The sequence below is a fragment of the Anser anser genome (genome assembly GCF_964211835.1).
Source record: "Anser anser genome assembly, chromosome: Z".
NCBI classification, from domain to species: Eukaryota; Metazoa; Chordata; class Aves; order Anseriformes; family Anatidae; genus Anser; species Anser anser.
This window is the reverse complement of record NC_139723.1, coordinates 31,325,933-31,352,269: the sequence shown is the minus strand read 5'-3', so window position 1 is coordinate 31,352,269 and position 26,337 is coordinate 31,325,933. Positions and strand designations below refer to the sequence as shown.

The 26,337-nt window shown below is 37.2% G+C and overlaps 1 protein-coding gene across 2 annotated transcripts in view; it reads right to left on the bottom strand.

Moving 5' to 3' along the window:
* The window catches only part of LOC310889500 (protein limb expression 1), a 28,920-nt gene extending 3,805 nt beyond the window's left edge, over positions 1-25,115 (bottom strand). The window contains exons 1-4 of one of the 2 annotated variants that reach the window (XM_083817043.1): positions 24,849-25,115; positions 13,558-13,721; positions 3,718-3,858; positions 970-1,065 (exon numbers count right to left, since the gene is read on the bottom strand). In XM_083817043.1, the coding sequence (XP_083673169.1) occupies positions 970-1,065; positions 3,718-3,858; positions 13,558-13,721; positions 24,849-24,930 (483 nt within the window). In that variant the 5' untranslated portion in view covers positions 24,931-25,115. The remainder of the gene's footprint in view (positions 1-969; positions 1,066-3,717; positions 3,859-13,557; positions 13,722-24,848) is intronic. The other variant, XM_083817042.1, reaches the window with a different exon arrangement.
* Between the last annotated feature and the right edge of the window lie 1,222 nt (positions 25,116-26,337).

The following is a 26,337-nucleotide window of genomic DNA, read 5'->3' as shown; positions in this document are numbered from 1 at the left end:
CCCTCTCCACTCATTTGAAATTTGTGTGTGGCTGTGTCTTTCTTGCAGCAGTAAGGTGAAGCAGACTGGCCCCCCCATAACATAGCACCTATTTCCAGTTACCTTGTGTTATTTGTTAACCTCAGGCAAAACTTTACAGTATACTGCAGGCTGTTTAAGGTTTATATGACTTCACCCCAATTCATATTTCATCAAATGGAGGAAAAGCAAACATAGAAATATGTACCTACATTGGTACCTATATGAAATAATTGTTTGTGGATGGAGGTTTTACGTACGGTTTGGTTAATTTAGAAAGCTGCAAAAAAGCAACTGGAGATTTTGTTATTGTCCTGATATTTGATATTGATATTTTGATATTGTCTTGATAGTCTTTTCTGAAGTGTTTTTTTTCAGTTCTGAAAGGTTTTTTCAATTTGGTGTAAAATTTTGAAAAGGTTCTGACAGAGGATCAGAAGTGGTCAACATTCCATTGAAATGACCAGAATTACAAGAATATTTGCACTTAGATGTTACATTAGGCACTGTGTGACAATTCATTCACCCATATTCACAGAATCACAAAATCGTCTAGGTTGGAAGAGACCTCCAAGATCACCCAGTCCAACCTCTGACCTAACACTAACAAGTCCTCCACTAAACCATATCACTAAGCTCAACATCTAAACGTCTCTTAAAGACCTCCAGGGATGGTGACTCAACCACTTCCTACAATATTTCTAGGTTCTCTTTCAAATTCCAGTGCAGGAAGTCAGGTGCTCTCTCACTAGGATGCACCAGTCCAGTATACATCCAGTATAAGTTTAGCGTCCAGCGTATTTTCTCAAATTATATATATTTATCTTCATATTTTTCATCAGGATGTGGAATAAAAGAGCGCATTTTATCGTTCTTTTAGATATTAGTAATGAAATTAAGTTGCTTCATTCAGCTGTGAATGATGCAGAAGCCGCACTGTTATCCTGATACCTGAAATTCCAGCATTGTCTTTCCAATGTTTGACTCTAGCATGTAATGATAGGCTCCAATACTAGTACTGGGGTCATCAGCATCCTTTAGGTTACCCTTAGGGAAGAAACAAGAGAATGTGATTAGAATGCAAGTGGTTGCTTTTTGATGTGATGCATATTTTAAAGTTATTAACATGTTTTGTTACTGCAATCCTGAGTCATTTTTAATGCCCTTCCATTCCTTTCCCCAGCAAACTGTTTGGGAGTCTGTTTTTGTAAAACATAGTTACCTTGGATGTTATTGCTTTCACCAACGTTTTGTGTACCATCTGATTACTGTGAAATGACCCTGGCAACTGGTAAACTCTGGTTTCTTTCTCCTTAAACACTGACGAATTTAGCATTAGAGATTTCAGTGCCTTCACATGTTCCTGGGTCTTCCCAGAGTGACAGAAAATCAGAGTGCTAAAGTGCCTAATGACCCGTTGGTCACCGGTAGGAGGAAAGAAGTTGTGGGATTAACCAGAAATGCTTTAATGTTTACTTTGCAGTAAGCATTTAGCACTCCAGAGGCTTCCCTAGCTAGCCTCCAATGCAGCTCCTACTGACCCTTAAATATTTTTTCTGCTGATATATTTATAGTTTATCTGATGTGCCCTTCCTCGTGGGTGTGATTTTCACACTACCTGCTCAAGAGTTCTTTCATTTCTGTCTAGCCAGGCTGCCACTCGTCTGATTATTTCTACTCCCCAAAAAAAGAATGGCATTATTGTAAAGAAGACATATAATTTTGGGAGAAAAAAGGCCATTAGGAAGCTTTAATTTCTCTACAAAAAGAAAAATTGTATAGGTGAAGTAACTGGTCATCCTGAAGCTCCTACAAAGGCTTATACTAGGTGTAAAGACAAAAGGAAATACGAGACTGGGGAAGGAAAAGATGCAGAAAAGAAAGGGAAAAAATCTGTTATTGTTCTGTCCAGACTTGTTTTTCCCTCCTCAGTCAAAAAGATAAAATACTCTCTTGCTTTGACAGCCTTAACATAAATTGACTGTAATGGGACTATAATGAGGGACTAGATTTTTGAAGCAGTTCTTGGTTTTTCTTATAAACCAAAGCAGCATCCCTCCTGAGCACTTCTGAAATAAACTGACAGTGATTGGTGGCTCAGCCGTATATAATATTCTTACATTAATACCCTGCTGCCCTTTAACTGATCTTTGAAGTCCCAGTGCTCTATTGATAGGAGAGGCATCTCCTGGCTCCAGGATTTACTAATCTCTGTGGTACTGTTGCTCATCCATCTAAAGCCTTAAGTATAACTGTTTGAGGCGAGTCAACAAAATGCCCCTTCAATTAAACCAGTTCTGTCTAGATTCAGGCATCTAAGAAATTCTTAGTACCCAAATAGTACCCAAATGCTAATACCCAAATGCTGACTGTGTAGGTTTCGTATCTCATAATGTATGTCTATAGAATGAGTACATTTAATAAAGTATATCTGTGACCATACTGATGAAGCATGATGACATGGTCCATAGTCTTACATTTAATTTTTCAATATAATTCAAAAGCTATATGAATTAGCCAGGTAGAGCAAGGGGCTGAGTTTCACTTAAATTCATTCTCTTCCCTCTCTTTTGTAGGGGAAAACCTAGAAAAAGGAATGAGATAATTTTGGACAGATTCCTTTGCATAACCCCAGGTGTTCAATGGCAACTTAAGAAAGTTAAACAGATTTCTACCCAATATGGTTCCACTGAACTGCAAGTAAATTTATGGCTTTTGGATGCTGTAGCGTTAACACACCACTTCTGCAATATTTATGCTGGCTTTTAAATATCCCTAAGGAAATCCAAGCAGAACTCTGTGAAGCATATAACCTTTTACCTCGAAAATTTCCATAAAAAATGATAAATTACTTGAATCAAAACTCCCTTTAAATTGCATACGCAAATAAATCATGCTCTACTTTTCCTAACTTTTATGGATTTTTGTCCCTCTAAAATGTATAAAATTCACAATACTGGGAAAGAAAAACATTCTTTCATCTGTAAAACAGATACAGACCAGACCTCCTTACACTCATCTGTTTCTACATCGTTCCCCAAATACATCTCATGAGGGACTACAACACTTTCTGCTCAGAAGGTGAACACTACAATCATGTCACAAAATACAATAGTGATGCTTCTAAAATTTTAAATATCTCTTCCACACTTACTATCAGAAATATCTTCTGCAAACATATGAGAAAATAAGTTAATCTTTCCTTAATCTATGATACATGCCTTTTAGCAAATCAATATTTTCATTTTAAAAGATTTCTAATACCCTCAGATGATACTTGCTACATTGTAGTGTTCTAAACTGTGAATATTTTTTTTTTTCAACTGTAAATATTTTATCTAGGTATACCAGAGAAAACAAATCATGAGCAGACTTTAAGGACTAACACAGCTTTTCAAAAATGATGTTTTAATACGACTACATTAAACACAAAATTGACTTGGACAATCTTTACTACCACAAAGGTGAAAAAAATCACTAAAACCTTATTTGTTGGCTGGTGAAAAATCCACTAGTTTTGGAGAATAATAATCATGTATATTTCATTCATTAACACTGTTCTCATGTGCTATCTGTTGATCATTGGTAGAGAAAAGATAGTAGGGTATGTGAAGCTTTGATTTGATGATCTACAAGATCATACATACTTTCACTTGCTTTTTCTCTCCTGGTTTATTTTATTATTCTTTTTGTACTTACACTGGTTGAGGAAACAGCCTCCCGAACACTTTCTATGATGAATTCCTTTGTGATCCTGCGACAGGGAAGTTCATTGAAGAGAGAGTTGATGAGTGCCACTTTCGCAGCATCTCGCCTTGCTTCTGCTCTGCTTAAGCAGCTCTGAAAAAGCACATAAATAATTTTGCAGGTCTCAGGTGAAGTCTGTATTTCCCATTGCATTTATGTGTGGTTTTTGTCTTTCAGTACCAGAAAGATAAATTAGATTTAAAAAAAAAAAAAAAATGATTTCTATGACATTAATTGATTTTCTCACAAAATCTGACTTCTGAAAACCAACACTTCAAGCAGGAAAGAGCTTTACCATAAATTTTCATAAAGTTTGTTGGCTTGAGTAAATATTAATTTATTTTATCAAAATTCTGTAATTTTTGTAAGCTTTTAATTGAATTTTTAAATAGTTACTGAAATAGTTACTGCATCAATTTACTGCTTATCAAACTTTCTACCAACAGCCATGTTGGGAGTGAATTAAATTTCAAAAAAATATTCCAGTGAAAATGCATCTTAAATTTTTTTGTTTGTTTGTTTTTTCTTCAGAACAAGAGTCTGCTTTGCCATCTGTAAAGTAGAGTGACATTGAATTTCTTGGTGATTCTGTGCTTTGCTTCTTTTAAACCAAATATCCTATGTGAGGAATTTTGAGGAGGTCTGACCACTGGAAAGGGACAACTTTGTAACAAAGTTGTCACCCACTGTTCACTCCACCTTGCTGCAGAGCTCCTTAAACTAGCAGCTGCTTGTGTTACCAGCTGCTGGTAGCTGCTGTCCTTGCACAGCTTACAGGGGGCTACTCACTAATTTAGTCTAATCTTCAGAAGTTCCAGCTCACGTTAAATTTCTTTGGTTTTGTAATATGGTATGAAAAATTCTTAGTTCTTTCAACAAGCAAACAATGTGCTCATAATTTTATTAAGGCTGGGATTTTTTCACTTAGGAGGTATGGGAAATTCTTAAACATGAACTCTGTGGGGTGACCTGGACGAAGTGTCACACTGCTAGTTTTGTGGTCTAAGGTCAGAAGACTTCCCCACTTCATCTTGCCCAACCTCTTGCACTACATATGTCATCAGGACTCTTCCACACACCCTACATCAAGCCCAAGACTTTAATTATGTCACAGCTTTTACAAGACTAAATAGTGTCCATGGACAGCTAAAAGTAAAAATCAAGGTACCAACAATGCCTGAGTCTCAGCAACTACAGGGAATTAAATCCATATGAAACTGCACCCCGGGCTTTCAGGCAGGCTTAAAAATGCCTTCAAAGATTTATGTTAAACTGACCAAAGGGTAAAACCTTTCTGGAATCTCAAATCTGGTAAACAGTATGGACCTGAACAAGCAAGTAAGGCACTCAAGATGGAGAGCAGAGTGCAGATGCTCTGTGCTGTTTTAAGTTACTGCTCTGTCCTGGCTGGTGACATAGTACCAGACAGGGCCCTTCTCTGATGATGCAATGAAAAGCAGTCACTCTCAAAATCTGATTTGTCCATTCTTCCAGCTGCTGCCTCTCCACCCCACCAGTTGCATGTATACACAATAATTCATTTGGGAATGGGCTGAGAAAAATATTATATTTTACTGTAATAATAATAATTATAACAACAATTTCCTAGTATTTCAAAACAACTAATTGACATTTGATTTCAATTGTCTTAATATAGAAATGAAGTATTATGGATATAATTAAGTCAATGTATGACTGTGTTCCTCTACTATATTATGAATGGAGTGAAAGAACAGGGGAAATCAGAACCTGCCATGGTTATCAAGACCAAAGCTGTCTTTGTAAAGATGTCCTGATTACATTTTTGTTAGACACGAAGGAAGGCAATCTTTTAAAAATACCTAAATGTATTTCAGATGGCAAGAAACACTGATAAACACCTTTACAATTCGAGTGTTTAACTTTCTTCATGGCTGGCAAGCTGTGCTGGACTTGGAGATTTTATCTTACTTTAATTAATACATCAACTAGTTATCCATTTTCATTTGCAATGCTTGAAATGATAAACTGCATACTCTTCTGTGTTCAGTTACAGCAATATCTACAGATTCTTCTACAAGCTTTTTTTTTTTTTATTACTAGTATGATTTATTTATTCCTCCAGGCCTTAACATATTCAGTAGCTAAAACTTTTTATTTAATTCTGCTGGATTGCTTCTATCCACTTTAATAAGAGGTGTGAATACACTGTATTGCCTTACTACTGGGAGGCTTCTAATTATGATGTAATCGTTGGTTTCCATCAAACAAACTGCTAATTGTATTATATGCAGTGAAAATGGAAGCATAATACTCTGAAACAAGTAATGGTAAAGTTTAAAATGCTTGTTGTATTTTATGGTAAAATATATTTTTCTTCATTTTAAAGAAAACCACTTTACCATCCCATTTAAAATAATATTTTTTACAAGTTTATTCACAAAAATTTGTTTTCTAGAAGAAAATTGAGTTTTATTTATTTTATTTTATTTTATTTTATTTTATTTTATTTTATTTTATTTTATTTTATTTTATTTTATTTTATATTAATTTTATTCCTATCATGCTGTCTCAGAAGCTGCTGTCTCCTTGAATTTGCAAAATATCTAATGCTTTTATAGCTGTTTAAAGATGCCCAGGTCAAGTCTTTCATCACTGTGTATTTTTCTTTCATTATCCTTAAAGATTCTCTTGCAGGTTGCACATGACTCTGTTTTCCAAAAATCTGAGAACAGAACATGGACTTATGTGATTTCAATAATAAATGTTATAATATAAACCAAGCCAAAGAATTTGGATTTAAACCATCTTTGTGCAGATGAAAACTAGTAAAATGACAGATAAAAGAATACTATTCACTTTTAAGTAAGACCAGAAAAGCAGTCTGCATATATTTATAGGCAAATGGTAAGTCTTGAGAGATCAAGAGATTTACAAATCTGTAAGAAGTGAAACAAAACAAAACAAAACAAACAAACAAAAAAAACACCTTAAGATTTACTAAATTTAATGGGAGATATAAGAACTAAACCAAAAATGGAGATTATATTTTAAAGTGATGACACATGACTTTTCTCCGTGATTTTTTTTTCTTTTAATTTATATATTATTTTCTCAGTCCTAAAAGGATGAAACTGATTAGAGCTCATTTTTGCTGGGGAATAAAATGGTAAAATCTTAACATATTTTCTCAGAGGGCAAAGATTTCAATGACTCTTTGGCTCAGTTTTACAAAGAAGCCTTGCACTATCCAAAGCTGAAGCTTTGGTGGAAAATGCAGCGAAGATCTCACAGCCAGCCATACCAATGATCTAGCTCTTCAGGAGCTTCAGCCTCCAGAAAAGATAGGGTAGGGGACATTTCTTCTGTGACGTTATGCTATAACACATACTGAAATATTGGTAGTCATGCCCACTCTTAACATGCTGTTTTTTAGGACTTTTGATATTTTAACTGAAAAGGGATAAAGAAGCCTTAGCCTCGGTCCCCACAGGGAAAAGATGACGTTGACTGGGCTAATATGGCTGGCAATGAGCAAGACCCAATGAAGCAGGTACATCACAGTACTTCTGAAAAGCAGAAAACGAGGAAAGTAACATTCAGTTTAAAGATGATAGTTTTGTTCTCAGTAGGTGAGTATATTCAAAAAGCATGAATGTTTCATTGTAACCCATTCCTACTTGGATAATTGCTATCTGTCTTAAACAGCAAGTTTACCTCCCATATGCCATGGTGCTGTAAGCATTAATGCTACTGGCCAAACCCTGCGTATGTAAAATGCACTTCTGCTGGTCAATTACCCCCTGCAATGTGAGCACATGCAAAGTGCACAAGTCAGCTCTGGCTTCGTCTAATCCCATGACAGCTCCATGCAGACTGCTGCTGCACTGCTGGGGCACTGTGATAAAACCTGCCTCCTGCTGCCAGTCACAGCAAGACCTGAAATCACCCTAGAGGATCACAGTCAAAGCCAGGTACTTCCTGGCTGTCTCCTCCCCTTCTGCTGGATGCTTGACAGGACTTGAAACACTGAAGCATCATCCCTGTAACCAGTGAAACTAGTTTTGGGACTGCTCAGTCTGGAGAAGAGGAGGCTCAGTGGGGAGGTGGTCTGAGGGTGTAAAGAAGACAGAGCCAGGCTCTTGTCAGTGGTGCCCAGCACCAGGACAAGAGGTAATGGTCACAGTCTGGAACACAAGCACTTCTCAACTGCGCAGGTTTCCAAGTACTGGCATAGGTTTCCCAGACAGGTACAGAGATATTCAAAAGTTGCCTGGACATGGTCCTGGGCAACCTGCTCTTGGTGGGCCTTCTTGAGCAGAAGTTGGATCAGATGGTCCCTTCCAACCTCAACCATTCTGTGATGCAAAGAAGAGGAAAAGGCCTGTAAAGGGAGGTTAAAAAACTGACATTGGACAATAAAGTGTGGGGAGCAATCACTTAGACCAAAACATTGGGCGTAATGTTTCAGACCCAGAAGACTTCCCCTGACCTCTGTGAAGTTTTCTACCTCTGCTTCAATAGTCTTTCTAGTGATTCCTTTGTTTCTAGGGGCTGGCTATCCAGCTGTGTCCACCTGGATGAATAAAAGGAGTCCCACTTGTCCTTAATGGCAAAAAGGAAGTCCCTCCTGCCTGCTGCTATCTTCCCTAACCCTGACATCCAGGACAGGAACTGCTGCAGCTCCCAAATATTACGTCAGCCATCTTGGACAGCTTGGTAGTTGAGGCAGCTGAAAGCCCACACAAGTATTTGCTGGCACTGTTACGGCAGCAGTGAGGGAAGAATTCATGGCCTCTTTACCTAATCCCCAATATGAGCCAGCGACTTTAGGAAAACTAACATTTTCCTTGTCCATTTGTAGTGCTGTGGTTTCAGAGTTTAGACACTAGCCTTACCTTGGCTTGTGCCTCATGTAATTCTTTTGGACAGCAAGTTGTAACAAACATCAAATTTATATTGCTGCACAGTGAGCGAGCCTAATTGGTCCTTGCTGACTGCAGGCAATACTGGTAACAAACACTATGCTATTTACGCTGTTTCCTCATGCCCCATATTTGCTGTCTTATTTATACACATGTGAAAAAAATATTGAAACATCTACTGAATTATTCAAACCTTTAAGATCAGGGAGACAGTACTTGTTGATTTTAAATGGCTGATTTTTGGCCCTTGTTAAATCCCTTAACAAGAATTGAACTGAGACCTTAACTAGTGACATCACACAGGCTGCACGAAAAGGTGTTTTTATTTTATTTTATTTTATTTTATTTTATTTTATTTTATTTTATTTTATTTTATTTTATTTTATTTTATTTTATTTTATTTTATTTTGTTTTATTTTATTTTATATTTTATTTTATTTTATTTTTAGTCATAACTTTATGAGGGTAAATTTCAGAAAAAAACTTGTAGCCTGGAGCTGGGGAGGGAAGTAGAGCACTGGAGCTTTATGGATTTACTTGGCTTCTTCATTGCCCTTCTTTTTTTTAATGTCCTTTATCACCATTGCACTCTCTTTTTCTACCTAGAGATGTTCCCATCTTTCACCCTGCTTCATGGTAAAGAGTCAGCCAGAGTATGTGTGGATGAAGGCTGGGTATAGAAGTAAATATTCTGTCCTTTGTAGGAAGATATGGTTCTTCTGGTTTTTGGTTGGTTGTTGTTGTGGTGGTGGTCTTTTAAACTGTTAATTCGGCTATATATCACTTGGGAGTGCTAGTAACATATAACTAACGTCCTTCAGATTGTTAAAGTGCAAAAAAATCATAGAGTACATCAATTCAGGGGGAAAAAAAAATGGTGTTCCTTTTTTCGTATGTCTCCAGATGGAAATGACCAGCATTAAAGTAACTTTACTAGACAGTAGACAGTATTTTAAACAGACCCCTTGTTAAAGCTAAGATCTGCTCAGGCTTTACAAGGAAGGTGTTAGGAATGTTTGAATTAAATATGAAGTCATAATTTATTTAAATTAAGATTATATAATAATATTCAGGCCAGATCACAAACCATGTACTATTCATACAATAAAGACTTTGTTTACTTATAACTCCTTCGAGTTATTTAATTTTATAATTCCAGTTTATTGAGACTTAAAAAGGTTCTAAATTCATTGGCTATTATATAGCTCTTATATTGGCTATATATAGAGTTCATGTCTGTCTTCACACCAGCACTTGCAAAGTGTTCTAGCTCAAATACTAGTTACCAGCCATTTTCACTAGCTGTGCAGCACTTTCTGGGTGTCAATATTTTAATGAGCTTGCAGAAGAATAACGTTTTCCCTATTTTGCAATACATGTGGTATTTTCAAACCAAAGACAATAATAGATGCATAAAGCTTAAACTTTCACTGATTTTCTACCACAACATTATTCTAAATTTCTGAAGTTAGCAGTTCTTTCATTTTTAAATTCATAAGTGTCTCCATTCTTTTTGACTCTCAACTCTTTTAGAAGTGTCCAACACTTTGCTGATGATAATTTAGATAATTTTTACATTAATAGAAAAGCTAATGGAGCTCTTGTCCTGTAGTCCTTGCTTCACTGAAAAGTAGAGAAAGGATCATCTCTTGTGTGTGGTCATTTGTGGAATAAGACTACTTTACTTTGGTGGTGGGTTAGTCCATTACAGAACTGAAGCTGTGGACCAAGTCGGGGGGACCCAGGAAAGACAAAAGACAATCCTTGGGTGTTATGGGTTCTTAGTAAATGAATAGGTCTTATTTTAAGAGTATGGGGATCTTAGGAAAAGCAATTTTTTTTTGTTTTGTTGTGGTGTTTTTTTTTGTACTGATGAAGGCATAGGAAGCCATGTTCCAGACTCGTATTCTAGTTTCTTTGCAAACTATTTATGTTGTGGCAAAAGTGGATACGAAAATTTAAAAATTTAAAATAATGCAGAGGCATGCATAATGTATCTTGTTGAAGAGTTAGTATTTGAGAAGATAATACAGCCTTGTATTTTCTTTAAAAGATAGATAAATAAAAGGTGACTTTCTTACCCTCCTGGTTGTGAAGCTGAAAAATGTGACACTGTCACAGAGACTTTTGTTTTACTCTGTGGGAAGCTCAAAACAATCTTCAACTTAAAGAATGATGTGTTGTCCCAGATATCTGTCTGGGATGTTTATTCTACATCTCCTACACTGTATTTAGCTATGACCAGTTTCTTCACAAGTTGTTGATGAAGAGTTGAAAGTACCACCATGAATGTCACCAATGACCATTACATACATTTTGAAGCTTGTGTACTTTTTACTTTTAGTGAAAGTAGTGTTTGTAGTACTACTTTAAACTTGTAGTACTACTTTAAACTTGTAGTACTTTTGATAGTATTAATATTGTTGTGAGCAAAATCTATGGATGTAATTGAGGGAATATTCACTAGGTAATGACCTTCTATTTAATCAATTAAACTTCCACTAAAGTGGAAAAAAAAAGGATGAGATTTTAGTTGCATACACCTGTGTGTATTCAAGTCCTCCAGATTCAAGAAGTGCTAATGCACTCAGAATCTTGTAATTTTTATTTTTTGCTCTCAGCTATATTTCCTAGTCTAATAAAAGATATAATCTTTCATTATAAAGCTTATTTTGATTAATAGTAGCAGAGAAATGCCAGCAAGTACATAAGAAAACAATAATTTGATATTTGAATCATCAGTTCAGGGAATGTTTAGTGCTTCTATCCTTGGTGAGCTACAAACCCATTGTTCAAAAGAATTCATTGCTGTAGATGATCTCACTTGCAAAGATGAAAGCTAGGCTTGACTTTCAAACCCTTTTCACTGCATTTATAAAGTCAAAATATTCGACATATTTCCCTTTGGTATTAAAAACAAAAACATATGCTAAAACCATGAGCAGTTTGATGCCTGAGTTCAGCAAGAGGGGAGCCAGAGGCCGATTAGATGGGCCTTAAGTTGGTCCCTTTGTCATAAGTGAAAATTATTGCAGTTTTCAGAGTTAGTCATGGTATATGATTCCTGATATTAAGTACCCAGAACAAAAACGGGAGAGTAAATCTTTAAAATATCTAAGCATATGAACAATTTTGACTGTGAAGTACCACGAAGTATATAATGTAATACATATCTGCTTGTCTTTAGGCAAGATAAGCATTCGGGATAAGGATTCAGAACATTATTATTATAAGGATTATTTAAAAAAAGACTTAAGCAGGGACATTTGTATTTTGTCCTGTGTTGTGTTGCTTACCATTATTTAGTGATGTCGTAAATATAACTACAATATTTTTTAAGTGATCTGGACACTGAAATCCTTTATATCTCTAAATTAAGATATTGGCAATTTATTACTAAATTGTTCTAAACCTATTCAGTACATGTCTTTGTTGAGACATTTTCAATGAGACCCCTCTGTATGTTCCTAATATATATATATATTTTTTTTTTCCTGAAAGCATTAATAGGACCAGTCTCTTAATGTCTGTCTGCAATAGCTTAGCATGGAAACTGCACTGTCAAGCCGGCTTGCCTCGGCTTCTGTGTCAGTCAGATGCTTCTGAACTGTATTCCTGGCTGAATGTAACAGTGCAGCTATATAAGAGAAATACCTGATTCAGCATTTTGTAATGCACAGTGAATATGTGTTTGTTTTTTTTTTTTTAAGAAAAAAGAAAGAAAAAGAAAAAAGGAGGGAGCTGGTCTTGATAAAATATTGGCAAAATATGTATAAAGTCAATGACACACAAGGCAGCATAAGATTTTAGCAAAGAGAAAAATTGTAAAAAAAATGCTGTTTTCCTTTCTTACATCACAGTTTAAAGACTATAACGGCAATTATCTTGCTTTGGCGTCATCACATATTCCTGAAATGTTTGGTATTCAGGAAGTTCTAGGAGCAACTCTGTGAACTGTGCTTCCAACAGTTTCATAGTGAGGGCTGAATCATTAGGAAAAATAGGCCTGGAATGTTCAGAAGAGTCCATGAAGAGGCTATTATTTTCCTAGTGAAAAAGGGGAGCTTTGAAGTAGTTTACTAAAATTGTAACTGATGTTCTGGGAAGAATTCTAATTCTGTGTCAAATATTTGGTAGTTGAAGATTATTCTTCAACTGCTATTCTGAGACCTTCTGTGCAGGCCTAATTCCTGCATAGTAAGTAGGTGTTTCATAGTGTCAATACTGATGGAGTGAAAGTTTAAGCTATTGTTATCTACTGAAAGGAAGATAGAGGGTGGAGTGCTTTACAAGACAACCTTCCTCCTCCTGGAGACTGAAGGCGTCAAATTTAGCTTCAATTGTTATTTCACTGAAAGTGAAATTTGATCTGTATCTGGTTAGTTTTTCTCCCTGTTCTGTATATTTTAGCACAGCTTTAGCATGGATCGGATGCTGCATATTACATTATGGTGAGAAATATCTTCCCATTTAATTAAAAAACACACACACAAAAAAAAAAAAAAGCTATTTCTCTACCATAAAAGATTTTATTATTTTCTGAAGGAAAGAAACTACACACACTTTGGTCTTAGATTCAACTGACAGAAATGCTTGAGTTACTCATAATGTTTCCCTTTGCTGTAGATATGACTGGAAACCAGAGACAAGACTGGTAAAATCATTCCATACTCAATTTATTCCTAGAACTGTGTGTTGTTTTCCTTCTGGTACCTTGTCTCTCAAATCGGTGAGGGCTGGGACAGAAAGAGATTGGAGAAGTCAAGTGTGGAATTCATTGTTACAGAAGTAGTTGCCCTGTATCTTTTATAGCAAAACAATTTTCATAAATAAATATATAAATAAATAGATAAAATTCCCCCGGCAAAGATTGGAAGCTGACACTTACCTGAAAGTTACCAAAGCAACTTCCTCCCGGCAAGGTAACATAGCTCACAAATGGTGGGCCCAGGGAGCTCAGTGATTCATACACAATGATGCCTTCACTTGGGAATACGGCCTTCTGCTTCTGTTTGCTTTCCCAGAATTCCTGCAATATTGCTACGACATTCACTGTCAAAGACATAAAAATGCTGAATGTAGGATGCACTACAAGTCCTTGATCTTAGTGTTTTCTGTGTTACACAAGAAATGCAGACATATGAGCTTGATGCATTTATACACCATTATCGATAATAAAATGTCTGTGATTGTCTCTGCTGGTGTGAAAATATGATTTTGTTGCAGTTTTGGACTTTCTGGGATTACAGGCTACTGTAGAACATAAATTGCAGGTCAGCAACATTGTACTATTAAGTCAATATGTTGGAACTTTAATATCACAGCAGCCATTGAGCTGCTCACTTTCAAACAAGAGAAAATGTTATACTCAAATTTCTCTTTATCCATTCTCAAAAAAAACCCCACATGGTCATGCAAGGAAAGTAGCTGACTTTTAATGCAAAACTTTATGAAGTAGCTGGGAAAAGGTGTTGTATATTGTGATGATAATAGTTGCAGGCTAATGTGAAAATAGCAATGTGAAAACCAGAAATCCAGTTGACATGACTTATTGAGCCAGGGCTTCAAAGTTTTACACTCTGTGGTGGAGTTTTCTCAACACTTTTTGGTTTGGACTCAAAAAGAATTTAGGTGTAGTTTATCTAGACTCCTTTTACAAAGCCATTTGTAGCTTAGAGATAAGTTACTTTTCTAGGAAATGACTACAGAAGGAAGAGCACTATACATATTTTCATTTTACCTTTGTCAAAGCTACCAGTCTTTCTTTAGATCTTGCCATAGAAACCAGTCTATTGTCCTGGTTTTGGCTAGGATAGAGTTATTTTTCCTCCTAGTAGCTGGTATGGTGCTGTGTTTGGGATTTAGGATGAGAATAATGTTGATACCACACTGATGTTTTAATTGTTGCAGAGCAGTGCTTACCCTAAGCCAAGGACTTTTCAGCTTCTCACACTGTCCTGCCCGTGAGCAGGCTGGGGGTGCAGCAGGAGCTGGGAGGGGACAGGACCAGGACAGCCGACCCAAACTGGCCAAAGGGATGGTCCCATGCCATGTGGTGTCATGCTGAGCAATTAATATGGGGATGCTGGACGGGGTGGGGGGACAGGCTGCTTGGGGATAGGCTGGGCATTGATCAGCAGGTGGTGAGCAATTGCATTGTGCATCACTTGTTTTGTATACATTAGTGGTATTAGTGCTGTTGTCATCATCATTATTATTTTCCTTTTTTTTTTTTTTTCTGTCCAAATAAACTGTCTTTATCTCAACCTACAGGCTTTTTTTTTTTTTTTTCTGATTCTCTCCCCCATCCCACAGAGGGAGGGAGGAGGGTGAGCAAATGGGTGCATGGTGCTTAGCTGTCTGATAGGTTAAACCACAACACTATGCAAAAAAAAAGAAAAAACAAAACAAAACAAAAACACCAAACAGCTGTGTATGATGTTCATCATTTCTCACTTGAAAATTTAAATTCAGAAGGTAAGAACTATATTTCTTACTTTGGACCTTCCAGTGGAGTATGGAAGCCCTAGGCAACAGTATGTTACTACTTCAGAGTACTGATACTGGTTCAGTATCATGATGCTATCAAGTATTAGTTCATACAGGAATCACTGGCAGAGATAATTTTCCTCGTATAATTTTCTCCTTTCTTCATCTCATCTGAGCTTGTTAGTTGTGGAATAATGGAAAAGTGAATAATTTTGAGACAGTGTCACCCTGGTGGTAGCTCACGTGCAATCTATGGACAGGGCATTGCTCTGTTTGCTGCAGGGTGAGCAATGTGAGCTCCAATATTGTCATCGCCTGTTTCCTTACTTCTGGCAGCCGCACAACAGCTTTTCTTGGCACAACAGCTTTTCTTGGCGTTTAGCCATGACAAGGGCAGACGAACAGAGTGTGGTCATCACCAGTTCCCTTCTTGCTGTGCTCAAGCCATGAGGAAGTGCAGGCAGCGTGGTCTGAGCTCTGGGGAGGCGAGGCAGGGTGGTTGGAGCACACTGCTGTCTGCCACTGGATGGTGTCACAGATGCAGCAGCAGTGTTGGCCCCTACCAGTTCTGGCATTTTGAGCGGTTAAAACTGCAGAACTCTCATGGCATTGGAATATTGTTTCGCCATAAAGAAGAAAGCTACCTGAATAAAAGTATTTGTAACAGGAAACACGTTGGGATAACCACTGTCACGGTGCAGCTGTGAGAAAAACTGAAATATAGAGGAACTCTTAACCACAGAGGAACTCTTAACCACAAAAACTGACTTCTGCTTTTCTAAACGATGATGAATGTGGGAGAAAAACTGGTCTACTAGTCAGGGAAACTGCTACCAGTACAGACTCTAAATGGTAATCCACCTTCAGAAACTGGTCTCTGGCTGAGTACCTCACTGATGTAAACATCTGAGTGTTTTTTTTATGAGACCTTCTGCTCCACAGAGCATGCACACACATATTGGGTAACAACCTAATTTTAAACCCATTGAGTGAAAACTGATATTTGAACATAAAATTAATGAATGTAAAATTTCCAAGTTTAAACATGACAATTCAGTAGACGCTGTTACTTCAGTAAGGGAACAGTATTGGTGACATTCAGTCCTTTACTGGTATTGAAGTAGATAGCAACAGAATGTATCAGCTTTAAGAATACCCCTGGTTTAGGATGTTTCCATAAAGTGCTTTGGTTTTTGAAACAACTGTTGTCCAAGAGTGCAGACTTTAAAAACAATAATGCAAAGTCCACAGGAATAACAAATTTGGTGGTCTAGGTAACCCACAGTACTCTTTCTGGTCTCATCATTCAACCTGTATGCTACAACTTTTGGTAAAATGATTAACAAATAAATTTTAATAAAGCTTGATTTCTCCCACATCATGATGAGATTGATTATTCTGTAGATAATAAACTGCTGAGTCTTTTAAGAAGATGTACACTGCAATTGGCAAAGCTGCACAGGGAAATCCCAAGCATTATTGATCAATTTTTGTCCAGTCCAAGTCCCTAGATTTTAACATCCTATGCCCCTCATTGATGGAGGGGGGAACTACCCATAAATATCATGCATGCTTTTGCTTACCGAGAGGAAATTATACTGGTATAGTGGTCTATAAAAGAAACAGGTATTTAAACTGTTTAGTACCAATGGTAGCAAGACGTGACCTTCTAAATTGCTGTGTGTCTGACCCTTGCTTCTCTTTTGTTGTTAGTTTTACAGAAATTAAGAGTTCACAGTGTAAAATTTCTGTTTTAATTTCCATTTTTGTTCATGAGTCCTTTCGATGGTAATTCAGCATTTGGACAGCCTGCATCTCTCACTTGGCTGAAAGTTTCCACTCTGAAAACTACTACTCAAAAGACTTTTTTAGTGCTATAGAGAGCTATCTCCTTTCACTGCAGTACACCAGCAAAAATACATTTCCCTCCTTTTGCTGAAATCCTCAAACATGCTTTGAGCTGTCTCAAATTTCACAGATAAAGCAATATTTTACCAGAGGACTACTAAGCAGTGAGTAGCTGCTACAGATTAAATTAATACGACTAACACCGAAACAGTAGCTGAGCAGCATCATTTTTATTCTGGTTAGAATTTCTGTCAAAAGAAAACTATGTGTCTATCCAACATTGCAGTTGGATATCTCTGTAATTAAGTAATTAAAGGTGCCTGGGTTTGTACTGAATTGGATAAACATAAAACCTGGCTTAGCTGTGAGAATGGTAGCAGGAAATACTTGCTGATATATATGTAGTAGCAGCATCAAATTATCACTGCAGTTTTTGCTGTGATTTTTTCAACCCTAGCCAAAGCTAGCACCTCAAAACAATGATGAACATGAAGATGCATTAGGTTAAACTACAAAATGCAGACACGACATCAAAGTCTCAAACTTTTTTTTTTCCAAGAGTTCTTTATGTTTTGATTTAATTAATTTTATTTTATTCAACTGTTTAGCTTGAATCAGTATGTTTATCATCATGAAATTAAAACAGCATATCAATTTCAAATATATAATTAAAACAATTTCAGCTAAACTAGTAAAAATTCTGTGCGTGTGTGAGTATGTAGTTTTCTACTAAAAAAAATCTGATTTTATTTAAGCCTGACAACCACTAATTTGTGTTTTTTTTTCGTTATATGTCACATAGATTTGTAGTTGTTTAGGAAGATGTGAAAAATGTATACATATGTTCAGATGCACAATCAAATATACTAAGTTACTATTCTAAGATAGTACCATGATTACTAATGTTATATTAAGATCTCTCAATATTCATTTTTCCTGTAATAACATGCATTGTTTGCCTTCATTTCTAAACATTCCAGGCAGAATGTTGTTCAATCTCTATGCTGTATATCAGTATTTTGCATCCAACTGGCTTTAAGTCTAAAAATGCAGTATGGAAAACAATGAGAATTTTCAGAAATACAAAAATGAAACAGCAAGATTTGCTTTTATCTGAGAGGTTTAATGCAGCAGAATACTGTAATTTACATCTCATTTTGAAAGGCCATTCTCTCATTCTTGTAATTGACTTTTGTATTTTGAAAGATGCCTATGAAGTGGTTGAGTTTTTAAGATAATGCTTACAGTATTTGTATGCACTGACAAACAATTTTCTTCAGGATTAAATCATCCATACTTTCAAACAATTTATTTTGTACACTGTCAGTTGCTGAATTAGTTAACAGTATTGATTTTATTGTAGGCAATGCCAAGACCCCATTCAGACAATATTTTATCCACTTTATACCCCAGATCTTTCTCAATTAGAGTTTCATAGTAGTACGTGCATCACCAAGTTCAAGAGCAAAAATTCCATATAACCTCCTTTAGTACTCTCCCATCTGTGAATATTAAGGGTCCCACAATAGTCTATTTGATGCTGGCTGTAATGCCTAGTTAAGAGGTGAGAAGGTGATTTTTTCTTCTCTACTCTGCTTTTTACTCAGCCGGAAAAGCCTCTTGCCCAGGGGCTGAGCATTGTACCAGGTGAAGCTGTCCTAGAGTGCAAATCCTGGTAGACTGCTTGAAGTTTTCCTAGACTCCAAGGACTTCTTATTTTTTACTTTTTTTTTTTTCCAAATTTTTAAATGTGGGACAGGCTTTAAGTTCTGTGGAACAACAAATATGTGGGTTATTCTGTTGCATTTACCCTAAATGAACCCTGAGCTCTTTACAGAGTTCAGAAATACAGTTTGATGTGAACCGTGTTTGGAAGAGGATTAAATGATAACGCATATTATAACACAGCATTGTTTTCCAGACAATTTCTCAACTTTCAGTAGCAACTGTCTTCCCTCTGCTCAAGGAATTCTGTGGGTCAAATTAAATATCATTCTAAGTGGGAAACAGAACTCTCCAACTTGGATTATGTTAGTAAGTTTGCACTACACTGATGCCAGAAAAAAAAAAAAATAGCTCCAGGTTTCTGTGAATTACTGCTAAAAATACTGGCTAGCCATTCACCTCAACCAAGGCAAACAAACAATGCCGTAAACAGGAGGCTGGCCAACTGGGAGGGGGGAATTTTGGCCAAGACTGCAAGGGCTAATGGGAGTGGGAGCCAAGTGACTCTGCCACTGAAGTGGAATGGAGTCATATACTTGACAACGTCTCACTGCCGAGAGAGTGGAGTATAAAGAACACACACAAGATAACCACCTACTTTGTCATTTTAAAACTTAAAACAGCTGTTTCTAAAAGTCCTTTTAACTGCCTTTGTGGATTTAATTTAATACGTGAATGCAGAGGAAAAATACAAGCTTTTTGAATGAAAGAAATATGTAATATGAAATCTATTAAAGAAGATTCTTCAGTGAGAGGCTAGTAAAGTTGCCTTACATGTCTTAAATCAAGCCGTGGCACATAATCAGTAAAACTATATCGTTTAAACAAAGTTCATAAGTTACAAGTGCACTCTTCCCCAGCTGTAGCCTATTATGGCTTGTAACTTAATGCATACATCTTAGGGAAGCTGTTAAATTGGGCTCAGGCTAGCAAAGAGATACTGTTTAAACCTCTAGAAAAAAAGGACAGCAATTGGAGTGGGATCCAGCTGTTTTGAGGGAAGGTTTTATTGCTTCTCTTTTGATTCATTTTGCATATTTTTAAACATATAAATAATAGCTTTAGGAAGAAGAGGTACAAATGTGAGTAGGCAATATCAATTAATTTTCCCATGATCTTATTATGCATTTATCATACATATTTTGTTATATATTAGCATGTTAGCAGTGATTTCATTAGGATATTCTGGTCCGTATGCTATAATTTCTGTTCTCCATGTATATGTACAAAAATAAAAAGCCCCAAATCCCTACTAAACCAGAATGAAATTAGGCATATTGTTAAATATATATAAAAACATTAACAAATATCACATACTGGGACACCAACAATATGCTGAGAGGACTTTGGGGGCCTTCTTCCTTCTCCATAATGGACTTGGGTGCTAGATGAGTGAGCTGATCTAACAGCAGATTGCTAGATGGTCTCGTCTAAAACCCTTAAAAGGCACAAAAAGTAGCAAGATGTTATTTCAGGAAAAGAAGATCTGATTGTGGGGTGAGACTCCATTTGTGAGAAGCAACATCTTTAATTGGTAATGAATCCCTTAAATCCAGCACTGAATGGCGGTTCCTAGACTTCAAGGATTTGGAAAAAGAAAAAAATAAAATTAAATAAATGAACTGGATGGCCTCCTGAGCCATTCTGAACGTGTTACCAAGTAAAGGAAGAAAGAAGGTGTTGGAAGTAAGCAGCTCAGAGAATGGTGTAGGTTTTGTGACATTGGTATGTTCATAGTCACAGCAGATTTAGATGCAGCTAGGGAAAGGAAGGGTAGCGGCTGGGAGGGTTTCACTGACACCACCATTGGACTGAGGCAAAAAGTCAATCCCTGCAGTGTTATGAATTGAGTAAGTAGGTTATCACTTGGAACAGAATAAGTAGGCGTACTAAAATCAGGTGTTTTCAAGTTGACAGTCTGAAGACAACTGTTAATCATTGCTGAGCAGCTTAGCTTGGTCGACATTCTTATTTAGCATTACATGGGAAAAATGATAAAAATTTTGACCAATTTATAATTATTTATTGCTATTTTCAGATATTGAAATTATACCAATCTCTTGTGATAATCAGAAGTATAACTGACTTGCACAGGAACAGTATAATAATAATAACAGTAATCTAGAAAGGAAAAGACTGTTGGATAAAACTTTTAATCTTGTAATACTTCTCCAAGGCAACTGACTTACTCTGGCTATGCTGCACTTCAATTTAAAAGCTTGCATCAGAGAGCTAACATGGTACCCACTGACAAATCTATTTCAAAGTTAAATGAAGATAAGTGAGCTGGGCTGATTCTACTAAAAATTATGGACAGATCCCCATAAGTTAACATCCTTTCTTATTAAAACATCTACAGTCTAACCTGTCCGTCTATTGCTGACCTGAAACCTCTGCTGGTAAAACGTGCAAAGGAAACAATTTGTTGCTGCCAGTAAAAAGAAATGGAGAGACAGTGCTGTTCAGCTGATGCAAAATCACTTTGCTAAATGTTCACAAACCAACCAAGTAGCAATCCAGCTAGGAACCATGAATTCAAGTCAGGGGTTAAAAAGACTTTCTGGAAGTACTTAGCTTTTTCCCAAGTTGTATCGTAACTTCTACCTGATACCAGAATATTTTTTGATGTGAAAAAAAAGCCTTAATAAGGTCAGCATATGAGTTAGACCAGTGCTGGGGTTAATTAGGGACTGCATGGTAGAAGGCATTATCTTTAGGATTTCTGTTACCTGGGATGGGAGCTACATAAAGAGCACAGTTCAGGGAAATGCACAAAAAAGCAAACACAACTCTTGCAGTAGCACGAGTTGAGCATTGGGTTCCTTCTTCTGGCCTCCTCCTCCTTCATGTCTTTGCCTGTCTCATTCTTGCTGGAGCTGCCAGCCCCTCTGCAGCCTGTTGCTCGCTGTCCCCCATGGGTGGGCTGGTGACAGGCCTGCACCCCAGGGCCTTGGCCAGACCCCTGCTCTCCGCCATTGGCTCCGCGGCCCTGCCCACTGCGTGGTTGTGCAGGGACACGAGGGCCCCTGCAGCCACCGTGCTCCTTCACAGCAGCCCAGAGACACTGCGAGGGCACGGTTTCTCCCTGCAGACAGGCAGTTATCAGGGAAAGGAATTTCACACCTGAGGATTGTCTCCACTCAACACGTGCTAATTGAGATTTTTCCAAAACCAGCAATGTGGTTAACTCACATCCTCTTACAGAAGGTCCCTTGTGCTGGTAAACCACAAGATCTTGTCAAAAATCATGGACTACAGCTCTTCAAAGAGAGATGAATAATTTGTTAAATTGAGGTAATTTTTTTTTTTTTAATCTAGTGCCAGTTGGAAGTTTCAGTGTGAACATGACCAGTTCAAACACTCGGGCTCAGTGCAGACAGTAAGAACAAAATTTTAATAGGCAAGGCAACTGCCTACTCACCTCTCTGTTTTATAGATTGACAGGATAACCTAGGAAAGATGATCAAATTTTTTCAATTTCTCTCTCTCTCTTTTTTTTTTTTTTTCTCCCAAAGATTGCCTGTCACTATAAGGATGAAGCATTCTAATGGCATGGAGGACTTGGGAGAAACAAACTGTCCCTGCTGTCTTGTTGCCAAGGCACACAGCCATGGTCTTTCGTCTTTCCCAAATCCCATCATCTCTGCCTCTGCTGGGGAGATGCTAGCCCAGAAGGAGCACTGCTGCAGCAGGCACAGCACCACTCACTGTGTTTGCTCCTGCAAGCTGCATCCAGGAGGACAGGGACTTTTGAACCTCCTGTCTCTCCCTGCTGCTGCTGAAGAAAGCCCTCTGTGGAGGCATTCCCAACAGAACAAAACATTGGGCCAGAGCAAGCAAAGACCCCTTGGCTGGAATGGGAACAAAAAGTGTATGTGGTGCTGAGCAGTGACAAGCAGACTTGCTCTGACATCTTGCCCTAGCAAAATTCAGTCCTATTGACATACTGAGTCAGACCACATTGTGAAAAAGGTAGATGCTGCTGCAGCAAAGTAGATCCTGAATGGCTTTCATTCTTATTTTGTTCTTTCCAATAAGGTCTAAAAGTAATGTGTTTGTAAGAGATGTGGACGTGGTCCCATGGGGAAACATGAGCCTTTATCTTCTTTCCAGTCTAATACTTGCTTGCTTCCTTTAAATCTGATTAAAAGTCAGAGATGGTCACCATCTAAATCTAAAGATGGCTTTTTGCTGAAGATAAAAAGAATGCATGTAAATTCTCATCTGACTTCTAGACAAAGCACTATGAATGTCTGTCACCAGTCAGAATTGGTGGCACATACAGCAACTTCAAGCCTATATAGGCTAAACTTATATTAGAATGCCTTCAAAATTCTTTTCATACCTCAGAAAATCTAAAGGAGAAAAAAAAAAATTACTCCAAGCCACTTGCACTTTTGTTTCTATTTAATCATCTCTCCCTCCCTTAGATCTGTGGGTGGTCACAAACACATTGTCCAAGCAGCTTGTACATACACTTTCAATAAAAGCCTTGTCAGTAGATCTGCAGGAACTGGTTACCAGTGGAAACTTATGAAAGGGAATGCCCCTCTACTCCAACCCACCCCCCACACTGCACCCCGATCAAATTCTATGTTCCTGTGATGTGTGTACATTCACAGACTGCACCACGAGGTCCCAAGACTGCAACAGTAATACAAACCTACCCAGCAGCATAAAAACCTCCTGTGGGGTGGCCTGAGAAACAGATGTCAGACTCTTAAACTCTGGGACAGAGCCTTATGCTACAGCCACACAAGAGTAGCATCCTTCTACAATAGTAAATCCAACTTAGTCCCAGGGAACTACTGGGTCAGCCTCTGACTTTTCAGTGTGGCTATGAGCATAAGAATCTGGCAAATGGAGTTGTTTAATGCAGATGTACATGGGTTTTTCCCCTAGGTCCCTCACTAGCCATGTCTTGAAGTCTTTATTCCTTCTATAGCATGTTTAAAAGGGAACAGTTGATTGTATGAGACTGATTTTATTAACTCTAACAGAGCTGTTGACAAATGAATGAAGTGGAGATTAAATAAATGTCTCTGCAGTGTACCTTAGGTCACAGAGCAGATTACAATTAGAAGTGAATGTCAAATAAATAAATAAATAAAACTCCCTCCTAAAAATCTAACATTGCTCCAGCATTGTCTGCATGTTAAATGATTGACTAAGTGATGCAGACTGAAATGGCACCCAGCAAAATACTAATTTTACAATCAAAATGTTTATGTAGTATGGGATTTGGGGGCATGAGATTAAGAGATCTCATTCACCTGTGAAGAAAACTGTGAGAACAATGGAATTTAACTATTGTTTCATTTGATCTGTTGAAGAGTTGGTTTTTTTTTTCCGTTGTATGAAATCTGTGGATGTATTTTCTAAGAAATTGCTGATTAAATAGCACTTCATTCCATGCATAGCCCAACTCAAATCATAAATTCACATTTAAATACTCATATTTCCATGATGTGAGTTGCATTGAACTCTGTTTCAAGGGATACATCAGGCCAGTTTATTATGTGCCACCTACTGAAAAGTACTTCAGAACATTTCACAAGGGACAGTTTTTAAAATGAGAGAGAAAGAGAATAATTAAGTGAGGAGTTTTGGCAAGGTTTAAAAAGTGCATCCATAGTCAAGTCTGGTACAGGGCTGGGAGGTAAATCGCATTTCAAATACTTGCAGGAAAACATCTTATGCTTGAGAAGCAGCATTTTGCACTGTATCTGTGTAAACACAAAGATTGTAATATTTGATGTTTTGCAGTTCTACAGTTAAGAAAGACACTTAAGAAAGATTTATAGGACAAACTAACCACAGAAAAGGAGTTGGCATACAGTTTTCCAAAATTGTCAAGCAGTAAAGTTTTTACCATGTTACTAGAATGTAATTAAATATCCTAAGAAAAGGTTGTGAATCAGTTTTCTGAAATGCAAACTTAAAAAATAAGCAGCAACACTGCCTTCAATAGGCAGGATAAAATAAAAATAGTTCATGGTTTGCACACAAATACAAACAAATTAATTACTTCTCTCTCTTAATATTTTGGCTACAACAGACATTTGAATTAAATAAATTCACTATCAAGGAAGTAAAACAGTTATCTTTAGTACTTACAGTCTTTAAATACCAGGGCAGGGTCTCGATGAGGCAGAACGTGGGCAATTACAAGTTGCAGAGACTCCCAGGTTCTGTCCATCTCTGCTCTGCTTTTCCAGAAAGCAGCCACACGCTGCCCTCATGCCTGAGTCAGGCAAGTCCTGTACCAACTTTCTGCAGCTCATTGATGCGCTGGATTCCTAAGGAATCTCCCCACGTCTCCCAATCAGGCACTGCCCCAACCTCCACGACCCTCCGGAGGGTCCGCCTCCCCGGACTGCTTATCTTTGCTGTATGCTGAGCTAATTAGCTGTAAAGGCAGACTGACAGGCTCTTTCCTACTCCTTCCTTCTGTTAAACACACCCACCTACAGGCCAGGGAGAGAAGCTAATCACGACGAGAAAGAAGTTTGTTTCATCAGGTTATTGACAATGTGCTGCCACAAAGACTGCTCTGGCTCATACCAAGTGAATAAAGAGACTCCTTTGCTCACCAAGACTCTCAAAGTGTACGAAAATATTGCAAATATAAGGAAATACTTCATTAAGATGTAAAGCTGTACTAAACTCGATAGCATGAAGGTAGTGTGCAGATTTGTTTAAAAAAAACAAATTCAATAAAAAGTATGATTTTTTTCTTCCTTTAACTATGTAACAGGAGAAGAACGATATTAACGGCAAATGGAAAATTAATCCAATTAGCAAAGTTAAACTTGTGATGTATTAGGTTAACCCAACTTGAATCTGTTTTACTGAAAAGCAGTTTCCCACTCCCTATACAGTAAATGTAATAAAATGCCAGTGAATTAAACTATTTATGTATAAAAGGACCTGTGGGATGTGCAGAGGTCTGAACAGGCACTCCAATCAAGACAGACACAGATGCACTGGCAAAAGCTTGAAGCATGAATGCAAATACACTGCTGTTATACACATTTCTCTTAAGAGGCATAAGCTGTACAAATTAGTTGTTTTGCTCAGATTACTTTTATTTCAATTCCAGTAAAGTCTTCCTGATCTGGAAAAAATCCAAAAGCAAGGATGTGTTCTTTAATTACTGTGCAGTCTTTCCCAAACAGTAATAATAATAATAATAATTATTATTATTTTATAATTACTATTATTTTATAATTATATTATTATTTTATAATTATAATTATTATTATTTTTAAGGATGCAGCAGTGGAAAACTGCTACACAACCTTGTACCTCCATCACTTGCAAGTTTCAATACATACTGTTTCATCTATAGAGTGTGCATTGTACAATGTGTATCTGCTCTTTATCTTCAGGTTTTGTTTACAAAATAATGAACTAACAAATAATGAACTAACACTTACTAAAATATGTAAAACCCATTTTGTTATAACCCATACATTCCTTGCTAGGTGAATTTGCTAAGACAGTCAATAATGCTATTGTCTTAACCTCTGCATTTTCCTAAGTTCACTCTGAAGAGAGCTCTAAAGTTCATTCCATGTGTAAACTTTGTTGCGACCTTTGATGA